Source organism: Hydra vulgaris, chromosome 07, assembly GCF_038396675.1.
Source record: "Hydra vulgaris chromosome 07, alternate assembly HydraT2T_AEP".
Taxonomy (NCBI): Eukaryota; Metazoa; Cnidaria; class Hydrozoa; order Anthoathecata; family Hydridae; genus Hydra; species Hydra vulgaris.
Genome location: NC_088926.1, coordinates 16,203,043 through 16,220,000, shown reverse-complemented (window position 1 = coordinate 16,220,000; position 16,958 = coordinate 16,203,043). Strand labels below are relative to the sequence as shown.

General features: G+C 26.6%; 1 protein-coding gene across 1 annotated transcript in view; it reads right to left on the bottom strand.

The window, feature by feature from the left end:
• Positions 1-16,316, bottom strand: part of LOC100200051 (aldo-keto reductase family 1 member A1) — a 27,418-nt gene extending 11,102 nt beyond the window's left edge. Inside the window, exons 1-4 of the mRNA XM_065801197.1 lie at positions 16,078-16,316; positions 9,179-9,455; positions 4,828-4,968; positions 4,275-4,480 (exon numbers count right to left, since the gene is read on the bottom strand). Of these exons, the coding sequence (XP_065657269.1) occupies positions 4,275-4,480; positions 4,828-4,968; positions 9,179-9,455; positions 16,078-16,287 (834 nt within the window). The 5' untranslated portion in view covers positions 16,288-16,316. The remainder of the gene's footprint in view (positions 1-4,274; positions 4,481-4,827; positions 4,969-9,178; positions 9,456-16,077) is intronic.
• Positions 16,317-16,958: the final 642 nt, after the last annotated feature.

Genomic DNA, 16,958 nt, shown 5'->3' with positions numbered 1-16,958 from the left:
AAATGCAAGACCGGAATTATTTTTTTATTAATTGATAGACTGCCTGCCCCAACTAAACCCTCAGTCGATGTAGCAACACTCTCTTGCGTGTCAGGCTAAAAGATAGTAGATGTAGCAGCACTCCCTTGCAGGTCAGGCTATTTGTCAGTCGATGTAGCAGCACTCACTTGCGAGTCAGGCTATAAGATAGTTGATGTAGCAACATTCCGCGCATGATTTACAGTAAAAAAAAAATAAAAATAAAAACATTTTATTAAAAAAAACAAAAATAAAAACTTTGTTTATATTGTTAAAAACATTCAGAATGTTTTTAAAACATTCTGGTCAATTAAATTTGCGTTTTTGTGGTATTTTTAAAAAACGATTTATTTGTAATTAAATTAATGGTTTTTACTTTCGTCCTACACGCAAATGTTGGATGAAAGTCAAAAGTAATTAAAAGTGACGTATGTGTTGGCGTATGAATCACTTTTTTCCTTCCGCTCTTCCCAAAGACAACAAACTATAGATCTATATATATATATATATATATATATATATATATATATATATATATATATATATATATATATATATATATATATATATATATATATATATATACATATATATATATATACATATATATATATACATACATATATATACATATATATATATATATATATTTATACATATATATATATATGTATATATTATATATATATATATATATATATATATATATAATATATATATATATAATATATATATACATTATATATATATATATAATATATATATATATATATATATATATATATAATATATATATATATAATACATATATATATAAGTCTTCTCCCTTTTGCTAGCATATTCGCACTCGCTTACACACTCACAAGTCCTTGATTAGCGCATAAAAAAGCGAAACCGCAAAAAAAAAAGAAGGTTTTTTTAAAATTGCAATAAATCTTCTTTGTTTATCAAATAGTTTCATGAAAAAATCGTAAAAACGCTTTTATGTTTGAATTATTATTTTTACAACTTAAATAAAGCGTTTGTTTTTTTGTTTTTAAAGTAATTATTTTATTTAAATATATAGATTTTGTGGTTTTTATTTTAATTACTTTATCTACATTTAAATTTAACGTTCCTCTATCTGGGTTTTTTTTAGTTACATATATTTTACAAATAAAACTTAAGTCCTTATGTTTTTATTTTAATTACGTTTTTAAACATGGATGTTTTTAAATACAACTGGGGTAAGAGCAAACGAAAAATAGAAGTGAACGGTTTTGCAATTTTGCTTCTTTTGCATTTATTGAAAGTTAAAACAAAAAATCTTTAAAAATGCGAGGCACCATTTTGTGCTCTATCTAAGTGTCTTTGTGCTCTATCTATCTATTTTGTGCTCTATTTATACCAATTTTGTGCTCTATCTAAAGATGTAAAAACTATTTTTAAAAATTAAATTTTGCCTTAGCAAACCTCTAAATTCTCACCCTCATAAAAAAAAAAAGTTTTTTTCTAAAGAATCAACTTCAAAACCTCCAAAACTAAAATTAAATTTTACTAAACAAAAAGGGCTGTTTTGTAGAAAATTTTATCACGATCAAGATTCTCTTATCAAAATTGAATTTGCTAGTTCCGGAAAAAAGCTATGAGCAAAAAACCGATATAAATATTTTTCGGTGAAGAGTAAACATGCTTATTGCTTAACTTAAGCATTAAAACGAGCACGGTTAAACTAATTAATAGTTATTAATTATTTAAAATGTAAATAAATATGGCAGCCTTTGCTATTTATCTAAAAAAAATTTAAAACAAAATGACTTGTACTAACATTCATAAAACGCAAACAACTTACAATGAAGAGGATTTGCAACTTGCAGTAGAACAAATCAAAAAAGCCGAAATATCACTCAGTTAAGCTTCAGAGGCATACAATATACCAAAAGCAACTCTTCACAAGGGTGAGCACAACAAAGTCCAATCACATGGTAGAGGTACAACTACCATGCTAAGTACAGCACTTGAATTTGTTCTTGTTTCAGTACTTATCAGTTTAGCCGATTGGGGTTTCGCCAGAACCTACGCAGATGTCATCACAATAGTTGGGGGATATTTAGTATCTACAAATCAAAGTCATCTGTTTCCTCCAAATGGAATACCAGGACAAGAATAGTATCAAGGTTTCACGAAACGATGGAGTCATAAATTAAGCGTCAAAGTAGCAATATTTCGTCTCTCAGAGCTTCCTCCTGTACTGAAGATAAAATAACAAGTTATTTCAATACACTTTAATAACAATTTCTTGAAGCAAATATCAGCAATAACACGGCGTGTAATTTGTGAAATTTTGACGAAATTGGATTTTCAGGCAATCAAGGTGAACAGCATATAATTTGCAGGCTTGGTGCTAAACGCCCTTTAAAATTAGTTGATAACAACGAAAAAATTAATTACACAGTCGGTAATTGTGTTAACGCTACCGGTACCATTCTGATATTAGCAAAATTTATCAATCAAAATTACAAATTGCTCAAACATTTCAAGTACCATCTCAGCCTGCTTCATCATCCTCATCTGAGCCTGCTTCATCATCCTCAACTGAGCCTGTTTCATCACCTTCATGCAAGTCTGTTTCATCATCCTCAACCAAGCCTGCTTCATCATCCTCATCATCTAACATCAGTCAGCATTAAACCCCAACGATTTTCCAACTTCAAAATTTAATAACAACACCAGTGACTCCTGCTCAAACGTATCAAATATTGCGACACTTCACAGTAAGACTCGAAGGCAATTCAAAAAATGTTTCACAGCGCCAAAATATTGACACGCAAAAAAAACCCAAAAGAGTCAGCATTCTGAGTGTTGAAGGCCAGTGTCTAAGTACATCTGAGGTGCTCGAGAAACTAAAGCAAGATGATGAGGCCAAAAAGTCAAAGCATTTAAAGAAACACAAAATTCACTTCAGTGAAGCTTCAGATGAAACTCTGCAACATTCAAAAAAACAGAGACAAGACATCAAAGGTGCAAAAAGTGTCGCAGAGTTTGGGAAGAAGCAAAACAAAATGTGGTACTAATGTGAAGCTTTTAGTTGCAAGTCTTGGGTTTGTCGATTGTGTTTACCCAAAAAATGCAAAATTGGTGAAGAGTTTTTTTGCATGAAAAAATGCAGCGAACCTGCTTTTGCAGATGAAACAACCCTTTTTTTAATTAATATATAGTTTTTTGTAAACTTAACTTCTAATAAGATTAGTTTTCATTTTATTTTTAATTTATTTTGCTTGATTTTCTTAATATCCTTATTTAGTTTTTAATTTTCTTAATATCCTAAAAAATTGTTATTAAAAATTAACTAGTTTACTTTTCCCGAATTATAAGGGGAAAAGTAAATGTTTTTTTTCTTCATAAAAATCGATTTTTTTAAAGATTTTTAAAATATTTTTTCTTAATTTTTATATATTTACATAATGTAAAAAATTCTCTTTAAAACAAAAAAAAAATAAACATAAAATATTTTTTCTTTAAAAAAATATTCGAATCTGAAGCTAAACCGTTTACTCTTACCTCAGTTTTACTCTACTAAAAATAGTTATTTTTTTTTTAAATAAAAACATTCTGAATGTTTTTGTTTTTATTTTTTTACTGTAAAACATGTGTGGAGTGTTGTTACATTGACTATCTTATATCCTGCTGCTACAAGGAAGTGCTGCTAATTGACTATCTTATAGTGTGGTGCTACAAGAAAATGTTGCTACATCGACTATCTTATAGCTTGCTGGCTCTATGATAGTCATTAGGTCGACACAAAATTATTAACACTAAGGTTTTACCATAAAAAAATGGAAACAAAATCAGCAAAAAATTGCCGTTCTCAGACATTTTCAGGTTGGCATTACCGAATCCTAATCTAATTCCGACGGTTCTAGATGTTCTGCCAAATTCTTGCTTTATAGTGGTCAGACAGTTCTCTACATACATTTATATACATTATCTTTTGGTTTTGAACTGCTTTTAAAAAAAAAAGTTTAAGTTTTCAGAAATCCTATTAGTAGCTACTAGTAAATTTAGAGCTAATATGTCTAAGAAAACTTCTATTCAATAATTGAATGTATTAGTAAATTTAGAGCTAATATGTCTAAAGAAACTTTCTATTCAATAATTGAATGTGCTATCGGTAGATCCAGTTATGAAATAATAAAAAACAAAAAGTTAATTATAATAGAGCATTTTTATCACAATAATTTAATAAAACCATTTAAAACTGAAACTTTAAAGAATACCTCTGAATTTTCTTTTATTCTTTGTGGATTAGCACTCTTTGGGATGACACACTGACCTCTTTGCAATTGCCATCGAATTAAAATCTGTGCATTACTTTTGTTATACTTCACAGCAAGTTTAGTAATTTCAGGATCTTCAATAACTAATGGGTCTTCAGGCTTAGCCCATGGACGGTCTTTAGATCCTAATGGACTGTAGGCCGTAACTATTAGAAAATTAAATAAGAAGTTGAAAGTGTGTATTGTAAAAAATGCTATATTATTTTAATATTATTAATTATTAAAAATATTTAATAATATTAATTACCAAAAATACCATACACAACATTCCTAATACCAATTACAAAAAATTTTATGCATCATTGTGAAGAGAAAAGTCTTTTACTGGCTATAATAAGGTATTTATCTAATAAGGTATTTCTAATACTCTACTTCTAATAAGGTATTTTAATTTTTAATACTTTTGCTTCTTTGAAATAATTTTTTTTGTATCATAACCATTAATTACTGTATTTTAGGAAACTTAAATAAAAGATTCAGATAACTATTTTACCAATAATCGATTTTGCAGAACAGTGCTTAATAAGTAGCTCTTGAGTAAGGTATGGATGACATTCAACTTGCAACATTTGGGGCATCACACGAGCATGAGTACAAACATCATCAATTTGTTGACTATTAAAGTTTGATAAACCTGGAATGACAAGAATTTAGTAAAAGAGTGAAAATTCAATTATAATTTATAAATTTAATGCAAGAGTACAAATAAAACTATAACTTGAAAATAATTTAAACTTTTATAGTAGTTTATGAACATTATTTATTAAAATTCATTAATAATAATAATATATGCGGTAGTGGTGCGCTCGCTTCATAAGCGAGAGGTTCCGAGTTTGATCCCCACCATGTCCCTGGTAGTACTGCGCTTAACTCGTTTCTCTGCACAGCAGCCTTGTTTGAAAAGGTTTGTCTTTTGGAGTTATAGAGTTGAGAAAGGGTTATAACCACAAATAATTAGCCTCCTCATCTGTAGTGGCCTTCTCGGCCTTGAAGAGGTGAATTAACTAAAAAAAATATATATTATTATAAAACATATGATAAGTAAGTATAATTAAGACAATCAAAGTAAGAATTTTCTATCAGTATTTTTGAGTTAATGCGAATTTTAAACTTTTGTATTTAATTTCAAGTTGATTCAGGTTTATTAATTATAAAAAGTGATTGAAAGAAGAAGAATATTAACTGGAAGTGATTGAAAGAAGAAGAATATTAACTGGAAGTGATTGAAAGAAGAAGAATATTAACTGGAATATTGTTTTACTAACTTTTTTTTTTCCTTTAAATTTCATTAACTACTAATTTTAACATCTTTTATAACATTTAAGAAACAAATAATTTTATTAACATCTTTTATAACATTTAAGAAACAAATAATTTTATTAACATCTTTTATAACATTTAAGAAACAAATAATTTTATTAACATCTTTTATAACATTTAAGAAACAAATAACTTTATTAAAATCTTTTATAACATTTAAGAAGCAAATAATTTTATTAACATCTTTTATAACATTTAAGAAACAAATAATTTTATTAACATCTTTTATAACATTTAAGAAACAAATAATTTTATTAACATCTTTTATAACATTTAAGAAAAAAATAATTTTATTAACATCTTTTATGACATTTAAGAAACAAATAATTTTATTAACATCTTTTATAACATTTAAGAAACAAATAATTTTATTAACATCTTCAGGGCATCCAATTCTGGTAATAACAATACCAGAATAATTATATTTTGGTATTAAATATATGAAACATGTTTAAAACTACCACTAATTTTGCTTAAAAATGTAATAATAACAACACATTACCTGTTTAAAGGAAAATAAAATAGACTTTTAACAACTGCAGGACTTTCAATTGTTTTGTCTGACTACCAAACTAAAAATTTTTGCTTTATTTTCTGCGTAAAAAAAATTAACATGCAAAGTGTAAGAAATGCAACAAAAAGATAAAAATGGTATTAGTACCAGTGGACTCCATACACATTAAAGCATAGACAAAGAAATCAACTTGATAAAAAAATTGCCTTAAGATGCAACCATTACATGCAGTTTTTTCTAGATTAACTCCCCTTAATGGACTGCTCTTTAGTATACTTATCACATCAGCTGAATTGAGAACACTGCTAGAAGCTTGTAAGTTTTGCATAACTGAATGTCAATTAAAAATCATATTTTTAATTGACATTATATGACAGACCTTTCATAATGCAAAAACTGGGACATTTAAGCAACAGTGATCAATAACTTTGAACTGGTAGTGACATTCCATTAATAACAAACTTTTGGCCATGACTGTAAACTAATTTGAAGCTGTTAATCATAAAATGCACACCCTTGTAAAATAGTTAGCTCTGACAAAAAATGATTAAACAATTCAAAAATACACAGTACAGGTAAAGGGATCTCAGAATGTTAGGCATTTTTTAAGATTCTGCTAAGCTCCAAATATTTGAGCATATACTTTGTTTTTACTTTAAGAGTGAAAAATTACTCCAGCTAGGTTGCCAAAAAGTTTTAGTAGATTTTTAAAACAGTTTTCATATGTCTTTAGATAAATATTTAGGACATGCTTTTTACGTTAGGGACCTCAGAATATCAGGTTAAATAATAGGTATTATTGTTGCCAATATTGCTTAGTTAACCATGAATTTCTGCATATTATTTATTTTTAATGCTGAATATATTTTTAAATGTTTGGTTCACTAATCTTTTAAACTTTTTGCATTCCACCACACAATGCTAGGTTAAGGGACCTCAAAATGCTAGGTAAATGAAAGTTAATATAAAAAAAAGTTATTTGCATTCAATTTCTTCTCCATGTTATGAATTGAATATTCTGCTTATAGTTTCATCACAAAACCTCCTTCAAAACACACTTTAGTATGTTTTCTTTGCTTGTTTTTGAACAAATAAACAAATTAAACTAAAGTGCGTTTACTAAAGTAGAGTACAAGTACATAAGTGTGTTTTGATATTCCTTTGCAGTAGAGAATAAAGAAGAAATTGGAAAGTCCTTTAAAGTTAAACCAACAAGCAAATCAAGATGCATTGCTCTAAGAGATGTCATAGTGATGAAAAGTTAGCAGTTAGAGGATGCAGTTGAGTGGTGCCGAATAAACAATAAACATGGTTGGGCTGCAATTGATTCAGAAAGATTTCCACTAATTAAAGATCTTAGAACAACTAACAAACGGATTGATGGTGTCATTGTAACTGGAAACGAGAAGGAATATTGTTCAATTTTTACAAAAGATGAAGAAGAATCGTTAGTCTGTTATATAAGAAACAAGAATAGGTAATATGTAAACATAATTGAGAAATAAAACATTTTTTTAATAAACTGTTATAATTTGTGACAAAATCCTGGTTTTCATATTGTTAATTATACTGTTAGTTTTCTTTTATTGTTATTTCAATAATTTATTTAGGTGCCTCCAAGGTTTAAACAAGATGGAGTTGACAAGGATAATGTTGGATGTTTTGGGAGTAAGAAAGCAAGTCTGTAGAAACCTCCATGGACGTTAGATCACTAAGCTATCACCAAATGCAGAATACAACCTAGCATTCTCTATTCGCTGATTTTTGATTAAAGTTTACCAGGATCTTATTTTTATATTTTTTGTTCATAATATTTTTTTTTTAAGTTTGTTAATGTTATTAAAAAAAAATATTATCTAAAGTAATCACTGAAGTTTGTTATATAGTTTTTGATTTGGTACCTCAAAATGTTAGAAGCAGCACCTCAAAATGCTAGGTATTTTAAAAGGTGATTTTAAGAAAATTGGATTTATTCTGTTCCCGCATCTTTTTAGCACTGATATTGAAGTTTTAAGGCAACATTTCTGATTGCAAAGGTTCTGCAAACTTATTTTTAGAAAGGCTTGAAATATTCAAAATTATTTTTTAAAAATGTGTTAATAGCTTCTAGACTTTTTTCAACGTCTATTTATTATTAATAAGTATTTTTTAAGTATTACATGTAATATTTTTTTATTTATGACTTAACATTATATTCTTTATTCAGATTATTCAACGCTTTTCAGTGTTTATTTTAAAAAATTGAGTTCTATGTTGGTTTATTTCCAACCTAACATTCTGAGATCCCACTGCATTCTGAGGTCCTTTTACCTATAGATAAATTCGACAAAGCCCATCAACTTATGCCCAACTTCAAAACTTGCTAAAGTAGATTGCACATAATGCTCAAATGTTTTGTGAAATTGAAAAAATGTATTAGCAATCTATTGCAAGTCGCTGATTGACTCTAAAATTGAGATAACTAATAAGCAGTTCAACACAATTTTAACTGTTGTGGCATATCTTGCACCAGTAAGATTAACAATGGAAGCATCAAGCCAATACAACACTTTTGTAGTGATAAATAACTTTGGACACAAGGATTTAGTTATTAAATTAAAAGCTATGCTGGTGCCGCAGTTAAAAAAGCAGTTAAAAAATTTATCAAAAATCATATGCAATGAGATTGGAGTGTGGACATTCTACAAGTGAAAATAATGTCACAAAATTGCAATTATTTATTGAGAATGACATTTTGTGCCCTTGTTTCTTACAGATATTTTACAAAGAAAAAATGACATAATAAAAAAAAAATGTAATTTTGACAAAAAAATTTATTTTTAAAGTTTAATAAAAGGTTTATTGAAAGACTGCAAATATTTAATATTTGAATCATAACTTAACTTTTTTATAATACCAGTGTTGGGTGCACTAAACATGTTTAACAAACACATGAAAATGATGTTTTACAATTATATTTTTCAAACATTACATTAAAATAATTCTAAAGATTTAACTATTGATATATCACCTATTGATTTAACTAATCCATCATCAACAGCTTTTTCCATCTCTTTCCATGTATCATTATAATGAACATCATCGTACAGCAAGTTTCCATCTTTGTCTCTAGGAAATTTTTCATCACCTGACTTAAAAGCATGTGGCCAATGAATTAAATAAAGATCCAAGTAATCTAGCTGTAGATCAGCAAGTGTTTGTAAAAGTGATGGGCGAACCAAGTCAATTGCATGACGAGTGTTCCATAACTTTGAAGTAATGAACAACTCTTCTCTTTTAACAACTCCCTAGAAAAAAAACTTTTATTTTTATTTGTTTTTCTTTTATTCTCAACCTTGCTCATCAACCTTGATTTACAGTGTTCCTGACAATCATTATTGATTAAAAAATTGATATAAAATTTTATTAAACTTTGATTTAACTCTTTGTTTAAATTTTGAATGCAGTCCAATATAATATAGAAGCTTACATTTGTCTAACTGACTGAAGCTCAGCTTTTGCTAAAACAGCACAGCAGAGGCTATTAGTCTGGGTTAAACTATTTGTATATAAATTTTATATATTTTAAATAAATACTACATATAATAAATATAATTATAGATTACATACATGTTTGTATAAATAAATGCTAGTATAGACACATGACATGACACACACAAAGCAGGGCTCGAATTAACGTAAAAAAATCTAATCGCAATTTTTTTTTATTTCAACTTATTTATAATAACATATATAAGATATAAAGTCTTATTTTTGCATAAGATGTCATAACATTTACGTTCAGCGGTTGTAAAGTAGCTTTAGTTATAATTTACATTATTACTATTATTATATTGCCTTAAATCTAACGGCTGTATTTTTGTAAAATCAATGAACTTGATATAATCTTCTTTTAATTAATTATTTTATTTTCTATTTTATTTACATATTTTAAACTGTTTAAAACAACAAGAATATTTAATTTTCTATAAATCTTTAACAGTAAAATAAATTATTTAAAACTCTAACAAAACAATCTATAAATTTGAAACTGTTATAAAAAACTATTAAAAATGACAAAAACATTATCGTGATAAATGTTAAAACTTAACATTTTCACGAAAACCCGCACAATCACAAACAAGAATGAAAATTAAATTCTTATTAAGTAAGTTTTATCTAAGTAACCTTATCAAATTCCCATGATATTTCTATCTATTGCTTTTTCATTCAATTTTTTAATAAAAGTTAACATTCACTCTTTTCATTCAATAAAATAAAGCGAAAGAAAAAAATGTGTCTAAATAATAGAATCTTTTACGATCTAATACTTTTTTTGATTGCTAATAGAAAAAGTATCAGATCGTAATCATAAATATTTTGATTGTTTTGTAATAATTTCACTAGTTTAATGCTTAGAATTTTTCAGGATTTTTACTAACAAAAAATTATTTTTACTAAGCAAAAAATCATACGCCATTTCAAGTTATTATTTAATATTTTAATTTTAAGGGGTTACAATGCGCTAAAATAAAATTAAAAGTTGTCACAATTTTCTTCCTCGCTTTCACTTTCTTCCAAATCGATATTGTAACTGTCGCTAGATCAATGTCTGTTTTTCCTGACTTTCTTTTTCTTTTTTCCGGATAACGTTGAAAATTTGCTGACAATCGTCTAACTTTATTATTATAGCATTCGTCCATAGCAGTATCAGGTTCAAATTTATCAATCTCAAGACCTTCTTCATTTATCCGAAGTAGAGATTCTAAGAGATCTTCTCCAGTCATTTTTTACACGATTCATACATAAAAACATTCGTTCTACTTTCGCATTTGTAAAAGGACAAATTAAAAATAGTTCAAAAATATCAAGAATATTTCGGCATTCTTTGACCAAATTTGATTTGGAAAAAACAATTTCCTAAGTTTTCAAATAATACTCATTTTGATTGTTACTTATGATGGGAAACATGTATGCTTTTAAAATGATCCACTCATGAAGTATATCATTCAAATCACATCCTACACCAATTAAAAATTCAGAAAAATGTTCAGCAACTTCACGGATAGCTTTATCGCCAAAAGTTCCATCATTCACATTTAACGGCCAGTTATAAACGTCAAGTAAAGCTACCAAATGTATAAACAATGGTGATTTTTAAAGAGATTGAAAACGGGCTTCCATAAATATGGTAATATTTGCAATAATTAGCTTGTACTCTTGATTCGAATAGGTATTTAATCGTTTATTTTTTATAAATTTTTCCTTCCTTAAACAATCGGTCTTTTTCCTGCATTTGAACATTTTTGCTAATTGATTTTTTAAATCTTTTATTTTTTTTTCTTTTACTTTTTACTCTGCTTTAAAAAAAAATTATCGTTACAGAAGTCACTGCAGTTTTATACTGTAAAAGAACACTAAATATTCGCGAATAGAGTATCAATCTTCTTAAATAAAAAAAGAATAATCACGAAAAAAAGAAAGATCGCGAAAAAACAAATTTTAAGAAAAAACTAATCGCAAAGGCGCGAAAAGTAATCGCGATACGCTTAATTCGAGCCCTGCAAAGTGACACTAATAATACCACTTCCTGCGCAGTATACTACAGATATAATATGGCAAATAAAACTCTTTTTTTTTAATACTATGTATTTTTTTTTTTTTAATACTATATATTTTTACTTAAATTCTATATATATATCTATATTTTAATACTATATACTTTTTTACTTTTATTCACTATTGAATACTACAGATTATGATTGACTCTAATATTGCATTTGCATACTAAATTTGCATACTGTACTTTACCCTTGTTCATTAAAAGAAATAGAATTTAAATAATTTTTTTTCATGCTGTAATAGATGCTATCCATATATAGTTATTACCTGTCAAAAATTTCAAATAAAGAATCTTTAAAAATTTTTTACACAATATATTTTATTAATAACAATATTATCAATTAATAAAATTAATTTCTATATATTTATTATTTGTAATTATCTGCAATATTTTTCATTTTGTTTGTCAAGTGTTACAGTTAAAGAGTTGTGAAAGGATTGTAACAACAATTAAAAGAAAAAATTAAAAAAAAATTAGTAACTTTCATTTACCCATTTTGGGCATTTTTAAAGTGTGTTATCTATTCAGCAATCATATGAGCATAACTTCAACTGAAATTTTGTACAAAAAGATTTTTTAATGTAATGACTAACAAATAAAATACAGTTTTCAAAAAAAAGTTTTTATCTGCCTTTCATGTCTGCCTTCCACCGCATTTTGCTAATAAATCATTATTAAGCAACATTTTTTTATATAAACTTTAAAATCTAGGGACTAAATTAGATTCAGTTATATGCATGCCTTTTTATCTTATATTTTTTAATTTTGTCAGATTAATTACTAAAAATGAAAGTTACAGAGAAAATTAGATTACTTATTCTTAGACTATGGTGAAAATCACAGCAAAATATAAGAGAAAGAGATAACATTCAACTGTGCAATCCATTATCAAGAAATACAAAACTAATGAAAAATTGCTGATAAGGCTCATACTTGAGGAAAACTGAATCATTACATTGTTGAGCTATTCTCCAAATAATCAGAGGCAGTCCATAAATAATGCTCCAAAACATGATGGAATGCAACAAAATGATTGTAATTTAGAAATGGATGCTGAAACAGTAAGAACAACCTTAAAAAATGCTGGATATAGTGATCAAGTACAATTAAAAAAACCTACATCAGCAAATTTAATAAAGCTAAGTTCAAAGCATAACATTTATGAACCAGAGTTATTCTGGGAATCACTTATTTTCAGTGATGAGTCTAATTTTAATTAGCTTTCATTAGATAGAAGTGTTAAAAATCGGAGGAGACCAAACAAAGCACTTAAAACATAAAATATGTGTCCAACAATAAGGCATATTAGAGGAAGTGTTTAAGTGTGAGGGTGTATGAGCGCTGCAAGTAAAGGAAAATTAACTTTTATTGATGGAATTATGAATCAAGACATCAATTAAAACATTTTGAAAAATAATCTAGAAAAAGTGCTTAAAAACTGGGTTGTACTGGGTCATTAATTTTTCAGCAAGATAATGACCCAAACATACATCAAATTGTGTAAAAGAATGTCATTTTCTAAAGTAGCAAATCAACTTCTCGCACCCCACAACTCTAGATTTAAATCCGATTCAACATATTTGGAATAACTACAGAAGAGTGGACCTCAATCACTCCAGAAATTACTCAAAAATTGGTAAAATGAAAAAAAGATTATTTGAGGTAATAAAAGCTTGCAGTAGATACACTAGTTATTAGAGCACTAAGAAATTGAGTTCCAATAATAAGTTATATATTCATATTTAAATTTATGTTTAAATCACAAAAATGTTTAAATCACAAAAACATATAAACAATCGTGATCAAGTTGTCAACAAAAAAAGTCATTTGCAATAGCGTTCGAACACTTACTCTAGCATACTTTTACTTCTTTTCCTAAGGCTCATATAGTGGTTAAACCAAATAAGAACATATTAGCTGGACATGATGGATTCTGATCTAACATAATTAAGATATTAGCATAATCACTATCATCTAATTTAACATTCATATATAAAAAAAATCCATTTAACTTATCAAGAGATAAGGGTTCAGAGAGTAAAAAATCAGAAGTTGACTAAATGAATGTCAATATCATCAATAGGGGTGTCTCTAGGTGGTGGCTTCAGTCAAGAACTTTTCAAAAGCTATATAAATGATCTTCTAAAAGAATCAACAACTAATACATATTTATTTCAGATGACATCTCCACTGTGGACAACTCACTGCAAGTTGTCACTGATTATGGCTTAACTATTAGCTCCATTAAAATTTAATTGAAAGTGTTTAAATCACATAGAACACAATTTCCTGATAACTTCTATACTACTATTGAAAATAGAGTCAAACAATTAGAAGCAGAGTGTTAGCCATCCTGATGGCTCCACATATAAAGTAGAATTTTCAATTGATTTAAAATTCCTAAAGGTACACAAGATCATAGTAAAAAAAACAATCTATATCAGGCTCAGATTTAAGGAGTTACACTACACATATAGAAAATGTAATTAGTACGCACAACAAATATATGAATTAAGTTGATCAATTTTTTAATGTGAAAAAAAACGTTGTCATTAACAAGCAAGATCATTCATTTAAAAGTTAAAAAAACTTTATTTTCTAATTGAAGAAAGTTTTTCTCTAGTTTAGATTTTTCAATAAGTTTAAAAAACTATTTTTTTTATTTATTCTTATTAATCAAAAACTTTTTATTTACATTTTTTTCCTGTTTATCTTAATTTAGGATAGTTACAAAAATTGTTGTAACATATTTTATTAATTATTTATTAATATGCAACACAATGTGTTGCATATTAATAAATAATTAATAAAATATGTTAATAAGATTTTTATATTAAAGTCCTTTAATATAGTATATAACATAATTCCTTTGATATAATTCTTGAATTGAAAAAAGTTTTGTTAAACTAAATTTGCTGGTGAAGTACACCAAAAATAACAACAACATAAATAATCAAAGAAGAAACTTGCAATGAAACATATTATTTATGTTATATTTGCGTAAAACATAAAAGAAGATTTTTATAATATTTTTCTATTATATTTACAAATGCAAAAGTTTAATTTGGAAAAACAATATTTATAAATACAAAAAATAATTTATTTTTACAAATACAAAATTTATGCATGTTTTATATTTGTAAATTAACTCTTGTATTTAAATATATATACTTTTTTTAAATTAAATACCTAGTATACTAGATATTTAAATGTGGTGAATAAATTTACTTGATGCCCACGTGCAGTGAAAGGAACCTCACTATGTCCCTTAAATGCCTTTATTGCTTATTTAAATTATAAAATAGCATATCGAACCATCAAAAACTTTCTCATTTAAGAGCTATTGATTTAAATAAGTTTTTTTACTTATCACTGAATACATTTTAAAGCCTTAAATATCATATTTAAAAATAATGCAATTTTAAATCACTATAAATTTCAGTTAAAATTTGTAATATAAAATTAGATAAACAGAATTATGAATATATCTGTTAAAATACTAAAGTATTTAAAAACTTAAATATTTGAAACCTTTTCATACAATATATAATATTTTTATAGAAAATTTAAATTAAAAAGTTGTTTCAGCTTTTTAAAAAGTTACAAGATAATGATGATTGTTGAAACCGCCAAAAAAAGTTTTGTCAAAAATTTGATACTGTTATGCTTCTTTTCTTTTTTTTTACATTTATAATTTAAAAATGAAAATAAATATAAAAGACAATATATGTATTTTTTACAACTGTTTTTAAAAGCGATGTATGCAATCAAAATAGATCAAAGATTCAAATTCGTTCATTCAAATTTTATCTGCCAGCCTTCTATAGAAACTATTAAACTTCTTAAGGACTTACTGACTACTGAATCAATTAAAATATACCAGTGATAAAATATACCTTATACAATTATTCTACGAAATTAATCTACTAAGACTAGATGTAATACAAAAGCAATGTGTTTAAGTTATTTGTCACAAACCTAAAACCTCCTCTTAAAACATTTTTAAAAAAGCTAAAACTTAACACTTTAGAAAAAAGAAGAAATATTCATGCAACAAAAATAAAATTTGGACCATTAGGAATATGCAATTCAGTCCTGATCAACAATTTTTCAACAAACAAAAACGTAGCCGTGGTCAACAATTTTTCAACAAACAAAAACGTAGCACTCAAAATTAAATTTTGTTCTATTGCTATTCATGATAAATAAAAAGAAACAAAAATTTTCTTTATAAATATATAAAAACTAATTTAAGCTTCATATATACATATTGCTTCATAATACATTATTAATTACTAACTGCATACCTCATTAATCTTCTTTTTCAGAGCATCTCCAATTTCTTTTTCATTACCATAAATAGCTGCACAGTCAATATGACGATAGCCAAGATCTATAGCAGTTTCAATTGCAGCTCCAACAACTCCAGGAGAACTTTTCCATGTACCTAATCCTAAAACAGGAACTTCATGACCATTTGCCAAAGTAATTTTAGCATTTGAAACTGAGCTAACCATTATTAGTTTACTACTTATTCAAACTTAAAAAATATTTCATTTTTTTTAGTTTTGTAATTGTACAAAAACAACATTTATAATTATATAAAAAGCAATTTAAATTTTATTACACATTATAAACTACACAATTCAATTAAACATTAGTAACTATACACAGTTTTTATTTAATTTTCAGAGTATTTCTAATGCTTTAAGAAAGTCAAGACATGCATCTTTATTATTTATATACATCATTATCAGATTATAAAGTAATAATCAGACATTACATGGATATGTGTGTGTCTATATATATATATATATATATATATATATATATATATATATATATATATATATATATATATATATATATATATATATATATATATATATATATATATAGAGAGAGAGAGAGAGAGAGAGAGAGAGAGAGAGAGCTGCAATGGCTAAAAATTTAAAGCAATCAATCGCAGATTGTGAGAACCAAAGACATGCCAAAGTTTTCCGCCCTGTTAGAGAGTCGACTTGTTATAAATGTGAGAAAGTTGGTCACTTTGCCAAGTTAGGTAAAAACCGTTATTCTAAATTTACAGCAGCAGGAGTGAGTTTCATTTATCAACCTTTAAAATCATAGGATCTTTCACTTACTTGACTAGACTACAACAAATTTGCCTTATGATGCCAAATTCATG